Source organism: Pygoscelis adeliae, unplaced genomic scaffold (genome assembly GCF_000699105.1).
Source record: "Pygoscelis adeliae isolate BGI_AS28 unplaced genomic scaffold, ASM69910v1 Scaffold27, whole genome shotgun sequence".
Taxonomy (NCBI): Eukaryota; Metazoa; Chordata; class Aves; order Sphenisciformes; family Spheniscidae; genus Pygoscelis; species Pygoscelis adeliae.
The window spans coordinates 6,646,638-6,654,715 of record NW_008825410.1 but is presented as its reverse complement, the minus strand read 5'-3'; the positions used below and the strand labels follow the sequence as shown (position 1 = coordinate 6,654,715).

Below are 8,078 nucleotides of genomic sequence, written 5' to 3'. Positions count from 1 at the left end.
TCATAACACTCGTTCCAAGTTAGATGCCACTGTAAGCAACTAGAGCTGAGATGGAATGGTGGCGCCCATCAACTTGTATAGAACCCAGGAAGCATTGATGAGATATCGCTTAAAAATACTTAAATGAAAGATTTTTTGAATAGTACACATTTATTAAATCTGTAGATAAGTATCTAGCAATGCAGAGTATGAATGTCAGTCATGAACATCCTTTTTTCCACTCTCAACATATATAAGCTCTTGAATACTTCCCACTGCAATACGGCCTCAGTGTGCTCTGCTAAGGAAGCGCTATAGTCCACTGAGCAAGGAATTAGCTGCCATTCCTAATTTTCTACACATATTTTGCCAAGAATATCATTATTTCTTAAAAACCTGGCAGTACCTAAACAGGACCTGAACTCAAGTAGATTTGCATTGCAAAGTACTTACCGCCCTTCGAATCTATGTTTTAAAAAATCAAATAATGCTTTTTGCATCATATCTGTTACCTAGAAGCAAACAAACAACAAATTAATAATCACATAGGAAACTCATAACACCTGATGCTAATAATAATATGTAATAAAGTTGACAGTAAATCTTATATCTGAACAATATGATTGGAATGTAAGTAATTTATTTTTAATCTGAATTCTGATATGAAATAAAATACATGTAAGCAGGTATCTGGCAGAAATAAAAACTATCTATATTTTTGTCTATGATATAAATTATGTTATTCAGCTGAACTACCTTTGAACATTCAAATACGAATGAAGCACAGTATTTTTGGCAAAAGAAAAAGATTCACAACGATCACTTACCTCGTATCCCTTCAGAGAAGGCCCCACTAAAACTACTGGTCGCATAGAAGGCACTACATCATAGGGAGGGATGTGCTCTGTCTGCAAAACAGAAAAAGCTTTCAGCATCGCAGCACGTAGAGAAAGTATTACACATTACTTACAATATTAGGAACTCTGAATTTCCAGTGATGTCACCAACACAGGAATCATGGATTCAATAACTTTTCCCGAAAACTGGTAGTACAAGATAAGGACAAAACACGTTCAGGGATTTCTTTTGAAAAAGCTTCTCTCTGACTTTTGGTTTTCTTGCTGTTTTCATATTTGCTCTGGATAGCTACAAAACTGTTATTCTGGAGACATTCACATGTCCCACTCCATAATTCCTAACTGGTTAATTGCAAAGGTTATTTCCAATAGTTAATGATTTGAAATGATTGACTCTAGAGCTGTGACATCTGCTTCCCACCAAAATTTTACGTAGGCAAATTATGAAGGAGAAAAATAAAATAAAAAGGGAGGGGAAAAGCATAACACATCTCTTTTTATGTTCAGGTCTGCCCACTGCTTGACCAAACATTGTGACACCACTGCAAATTCCCATGGGAGCACTCATAGTCTGACTTGCACATTTGCATCCGCAATTCACTTGCAAATGAAATCAAAATAATGACTGATCAAGTTTGTATTTATAGAAAATTTTCATAAACAGAGCTTGGGATAGCAATCCTTCCACTTTGGGAAGTTCCCGACACCACCCAAGATTGGATTCTGTTAGCACAACATTCACCAAACTACTTACTGATGTATCGTGCACAATTTGTAAAAAGTATTTTAAAATACAAAGATAAAAAGATTGCCTGCTTCCAAAGATTGCAAAAAATTTTAATGTTATCAAAATAAGATATAAACAAATTAAACTGGGGTTTTTTCTTTAATAAAGAGCTATTCAATATGTATCACCAAGAATGTATCTTATCAGAACGAGTTTTTTGTTTGTAAGGGAGGGTTTGGTTTATCTTTGTCTTGGGGAAAAAAAATATTTAAATCCAAACCCAGGAACGTGTGGGTGATATGGAAAAAGGTATGCCAGATCTATTTTTCAAATACCAACATAGTACAAATACATCAGGCAAGATCACAGAATACAGTCATTGTTTATTGTTTCAGTACTCAATGTATCCCAAGGTGTTTCACAATAACATTAAAATAAGTATATACATTCCGAAACACAAAAACACAAAGACAGACATTAATACAGTGACAGCACAAAATGCTACACAAGCAGCAGTCTAAAGCAGTCTAAAACATGGAAAACATCTTTGCGAATGGTTTTTCAACGTAATTTATCTTATTTTTTGTTACCTGTAGCTTCACCAGATAATTAGTAACATAAGAATGAATACTAGTGCCCAAGGCATCATAAGCATGTGAAATTAGCTTATTTTACACAGTGCAGAATCTGACTCAACACATTTCAAAGCAAAACCCTGCAATTATGCTGTGCCAGTATCAAAATGCAGCCCTTCACTGTTCTTGCTAATATTACTAATAATCTGATAAGGATATTAGAGACAGATCCTAAGAAAAATTCGTTACAGATGTGTAAGTGCTTACAGCATGAGTGTCCTGATGCAACAGATCTTTGTCTTAATGTGGCTGACTCAACCAAAGGTATTCATGCTAAAAGTTAACCAGCTATTTGAAAGTTAGGGAAAGCACAGAAATTACCTTATTTGATGGAATACGGGGTATTTTTAAAATCTGTTCTGTCGAAACAGGCATTTTTTTTTTTCTCTAATCTTTACAGCTTGAAGTAATGAAGCTGTCAGCAGAAAATTGAGTAAAAGTTATCTAATGGAAGCATTAAAGTTCTTTAATTCAGCATTAGAGAATCTAATATTTTCTAAGGGACTGGCACAGAACTATACAGCTTTCACTTGCAGATTCAAGTTCAAATATGAACTTGGCATAAAGTTTAGTTTTGACCATATGGCTTTTGCTCAGTGGTTTGACTATGTATGATAAGTTTAGGATGCCCACCCAGTATTTACTGTAAATGTCAGTATTACAAAAACCACTATAACCAGTAGTGATTCTGATACAGAAGGAAGAGGCACCACAGAATGAAGAGGGAGATGGGACTACCCACCATCCAGGTCCAAGGTGGCTCATCTAGAAGTTGCATCTTCGAAAGATGCTGATGCAGATAGCATCCAATACATGTGAACATATATTATTCAGCATGTATTATTCTTCCTTAGCATTTATACTTGGTTATAAATATGATTGAATAAGAAATTACTCAGAAGCAAGAAACTGCTGTTGATTTCCATAGTGGACTGTGATTGATGTGGTACTTAACAGGCCCTACTGAAGCAAATACTGGTGAGTTTGGAAATGAGAAGGATCCAATATTATTTAAAGGAGTTCAAGAGAAAAGAGAGAGAGAGAAAAAGTTTTATTTACTAAACATGAGAGCATCCACAGCAATGGCAACAGTGTCACTTGGCACTGTTTATAAGCATTTATAACAGTCTGTTGTTATTTGTAGATTTAAGTGAGCGGCTAAAAACAAATGAACAAGAGCTACGAAGACTAAGATTTAAAAACCAAAAAGTAGAAATATGGTATTTAACCGCATAGTTTGGCTGCTACCTAATGTCTTGATAACTTATTCCAGCAAAGATCCTAGAAATGTATTGCAGTTTGCCGTAACAGGATGCCAACTGCATAATTTTGTAGTTATCTGGGTTATCTATGGAGAGACATTGGCTCTCCAGGGAACCACCAGTACCATTTCCAATAGCTGAGATACTAAGAAAGTCTGACTGATGGATGGCAAGAACATTTGGCTGATAATTTATACATGACAACAGGAAAAACTCAAAGTAAACGATCAAAACAAGTATGCGGTTTTCCACTGGTCTTGTTTACCTGCAGATTTTGCACCTAGTGATTTAGAAGTTTAAATACTGACTAAATGAAAAATACAATGGTTTTGACTATTTGTTTTCTAAGCACAATCTGAGTATCTGATGAGATTCTAGTAATGATTTCAATAGATTGAGTTATAAGGAAAAAAAATAACTTGAGAAAGATAGAAAGAATAAGCATGCACTAGAGAGGTGCATTATATGGATTTATTAAAAATAAATTTCTCAAACTTTTAGAAGGCCTTCTAAGTGTGTCCTATTATTCCATCAAAAAGGATACGTACTGTAGCAGAGTTTCACGGACGCACTGAACCTGGGACTGTTTCTTTTCTTGTACTGAATCCACTAACAGCTCGATACATTTCTTCCTTAATTCTAGAATAGCTGCATTATTAATCTGGGGTAATAATGCTAATGATGCCAGTGGCAGGATAAACACAGGTAATGTCGATATAAACTTACCGATTTCTGCTTCTGCTTAGCTACAGCAGCATGGAAAAGAAACAAAGAACAACAAAGCATGCATGTTATTGGCTTGTCAAAGGACGCAGACAGTTAACAGGACTAGAAATGTGACGCAGTGCAGGTGAGCAGGTGGACAGATGGGAGCTTGGAAGTCGGTGTTACCTTCTTAAAGAAGGGCATTCTTTTCTCTTTGGAGTGGGGTGATGTTACACTGTTTGCACTGGGTTTGGGGGAGCGATGGTTTGCTGGAATATCATTTTCTTCTGCATCTAAGCCAGTGGCATCTATGTCTATAGCTATATACAGACAAACAATTCAGAATTATCAGATGACAGGGAAAGTAAAGATAGGTTAAAAAGGAAATAACAGGTAAAGAAAAATAAAACTGTCCAGAGTAATAAATAAATAAATAAAAAATAAAAAATCAACCATGAGTACAAAACACAATAAAACAAAGGGAAAAATTTAAAGGTGCAGTACATTAGGATTAGAAGACAGAAGGCAATCTGTAACAGCTACTATAACATTTTCCTCTGATCCCCTTTTACACAGCTACATCAGACATACACAGAATTACTCTTACAAAACAGAGCAATGGCCAAGTTCTTTCTTGTTACAGCAGTGTAAATCCAAACTAGTTCACTGGAATAGGTAAGACTTTCACCAATGTAAACACTAGAACTTGGCCAACAACATTTGAATTATTCTATAGCAATGAACACTAATTCAAAATGGGTTTCATCAATTGAAATTTGACATGTCACTAGCATGTCTATAGGAAATTAAGAAACAGAAGAAAAAACACTTCTGAAGACAAAATCAGCCTGATACTGGTACAATAATATCTACATTTGTCTCAGGGTGGACTACAATTGGCATTTTTAACCATTTTAACTAAAAATGCACAGTAGTCATAAGATAGATACATTTATTAGAAATAATAAAAACAGACCTACTAATAGTGAAAACTAAAAAGAATGGGTAGCAGAAGAGAGGAAATTGATCCCAGCTTGTCTCGGAGACCTGGATCCTGTTGTAAAGAGTGAGGATGTAGGCAGGGCAAAATGGAAGTGAATACAAAAAACCACTGCTGTTCAACCTTTACCGCAAAAGAATATACAGCACACAGCACTTATACCATACATATAAAATATTTACCCTCTTTAGCAAGTACGTAACAACAGTTTAAGCAAAAATCATCATGGACTCAGCAATAAATACATTTTCAAAATGCAAAGCCATGTTATCCTGAATGCTGAGTCCAACAGATACCTGCTAACTACGTCCGAAACCAAACCAAACCAAACAAAAAAAAAAGGCTTTCTTGTTTACAATGCTCAATCTTGATCTTAAGTAATGTATTAAATTTGTCTTCAGAAAGCAAGTACATACACAAAAGTGATCCACAAACAAGCCGTGCAACACCATCCTTGTGTGTAAGGATCTTGCCCGCCCCTGGACACGCACTGGTAACATGTGCTTATCTTGCCGTGCCATTATGTCGAACTGAATCTAATTCTAAATAGATGTGTAAGCAGTATCGTTTGCATTGACTTCATCCAAACTCATATTTAAGCATTGCAAACTATTATGAAACCACCTTAGTGACCTGCTTTCAGCTGCTTGATGAGCGGGACATCAATTAATTCAGCAGCATGTGCTATTAAATTATGCAAAAAATAAATATTTCTGTCAAGCCTACATGCAGCTACTGATTTAAGAGACGCTTGGGACAGTGATCTCTTCTGTTTGAGTAAAGTATATTTTCCCATTTGAATTATCCACAGATCTAATGCCATGATGCCTGACAATCCTTGAGTTACAGAACTGTACCTTTGAGGCTGCCCTTGCCAGGAAAACCTGTGAGTAGATCTGCACCCTGTTTCTATACTCCTGCTTCTAAAAACAGCCACAGAAATCACGTAACATTTTCTTCTAGCAACACTGTTCCTTCATCCTCTTCATAAGTATAAAAAGAACATATTATCTTTTTCTTGAATACAGGCCAGCACAGATGCTATAAATCACTCATAATAAGGCATATTAAACCCTTTCGTTCTATGTTCAACTAAAATCATCAGAAAAGAAAAATCAGGGTTGTTAGGTTTTTCCTGTAAAAAAGAAATGCAGCATTTGATCAGCTAGATATCAATATCTCCATTTTTCATTCTCAGTCTTCACACTATGTAACAATCTTCTGTGCTAGTTCTTTTACTGTTAATTATCTTTAATTCATTGGGTTTTTTTCAAAGTCATTTTCACCATTATCCTCATCCTGTTTGGTGGCCCATGAGGACTGTATGGATTGATTACTGTATCAATACAATATTGATTATTTATATGGCTATGAGCCTCCTTTTCAGTTGTTTTTCACTGGTTCTTCATCTTGTTTGGGTTTTTTTTTGTTTTGTGGCACTAGTTTATATTGAAAAAAAAAAAAACCTGACTCAAAGTAAAAAAATGAAGTTCGCTTATTCAGTTACAATCCCTTCAACTCATTAAATAATTTATGTATTTGTCATTTATTATACTTTCACAAAGAGGAGGCCTGGGAACAATAATTGAACTGTACTTCAAAGTCACTTGAGTTCTTGTGTTAGTCACAAACTATGCCTCTTTCACCCTTCTAGGGCTGTGATAAGCAAAAAAAAATAATACTGCAGACCCAAAATCTTAAGATTACAGAATAAGCTAATGTGTACCATTCCTAAATATTCTCCAAATCTTCAATGTAACTAAATAAATTTAACCAGATTTTCTTCCTTCTCCAGAAAAACAGGTTTCTGAAAACTACTGTCGAAGAAATGAATCAATGCAATGAAAATCACAGCATCGCTAGGAATCAGTCAGTTCGTAACCAAAGTAGGCTGCCCATTCTCTTACCTCTAAATTCTGTGCAACATTCTGAAAATTTCGTATGTTCTGCTGTTCAAGTGTTTTTAGGATACAAAAAAATATTATATCATTTCCAATGCTCTAACTATAAAATTACAACATAGGCCAATGGACACTTTCTACTGCAAAAATGCAGTTGTTCAAAAAGTGGGTCTTAACAGTAAATATGACAGTTTAAAGTAAAATAAAAGATTACGGTGCGTTCTACAGACTTGTGATGGAAACATGTTACTACACTAAAAATATATTTTCAAAAAAAAAGGGAGGTAGGGAACTTAAGTGGAATTTTGATAAACAAACTGCAATTGTAATAAAGTTGGTTGTTACAAACAAATTCATGGTTTCACAAGACAGACAGATATATTTTTCAAATATTTTAATCAAATTAAGCTACTACCATAACTTGATTGAATTCCTCTGTCTCGCTCTTAATGTCCATGTAAATACTTTAAAATATTCAGGATCATTTTAAGATGCCTGCTCTGTAGACCAGGCTCTATATAAACTAATGTGATTGGAAAATACATGTCTTTGCCTCAGCAGACAAGGCACTAGCAACGTTCATTAATATTTTCTGATTTCGGGTATTCAAAATGTACATGTTCTCTCTCAGGAGAAGATAAAACATCCAGCAATGCAGCAACTGAATTTAGTAGAATTTTTTTTAATTTTGTAATCTTCTGCTATGCTTTTTTCAAGGAGCTAATGCCAGTTTCCTCCACCAACTCGCCATGTATTTGCTTCATACCTCTTGAATCCAACCTAACTGAAGTTAAATGTCTGTTGATGCTCCAAGTACAAAACAGTGTTTGTGCAAAATCTGTCACAAAAGGCAAAAAATATCCAGTATGCTAGAATTACGTGAAGCACATCCTCATGATCAGAATTGAGAAACTGAAAGTTCCTGTTGTAAAATAATGCCATTCTTGATGCTACTGCAGAAAGCTCTTGGGAATTTTTATTCTTATTGCTGCTTCTTCTCCTGTACCAGAAG

The 8,078-nt window shown here is 35.1% G+C and overlaps 1 protein-coding gene across 3 annotated transcripts in view; it reads right to left on the bottom strand.

The window, feature by feature from the left end:
- The window catches only part of CACNB2 (calcium channel, voltage-dependent, beta 2 subunit), an 89,574-nt gene that overhangs the window by 26,567 nt on the left and 54,929 nt on the right, over nucleotides 1-8,078 (bottom strand). For 2 of the 3 annotated variants that reach the window (XM_009330557.1, XM_009330556.1), the window contains exons 6-8: nucleotides 4,187-4,206; nucleotides 807-887; nucleotides 433-491 (exon numbers count right to left, since the gene is read on the bottom strand). In XM_009330557.1, the coding sequence (XP_009328832.1) occupies nucleotides 433-491; nucleotides 807-887; nucleotides 4,187-4,206 (160 nt within the window). Of the gene's footprint in view, nucleotides 1-432; nucleotides 492-806; nucleotides 888-4,186; nucleotides 4,207-4,351; nucleotides 4,486-8,078 lie in introns of all 3 variants that reach the window. The other variant, XM_009330555.1, reaches the window with a different exon arrangement.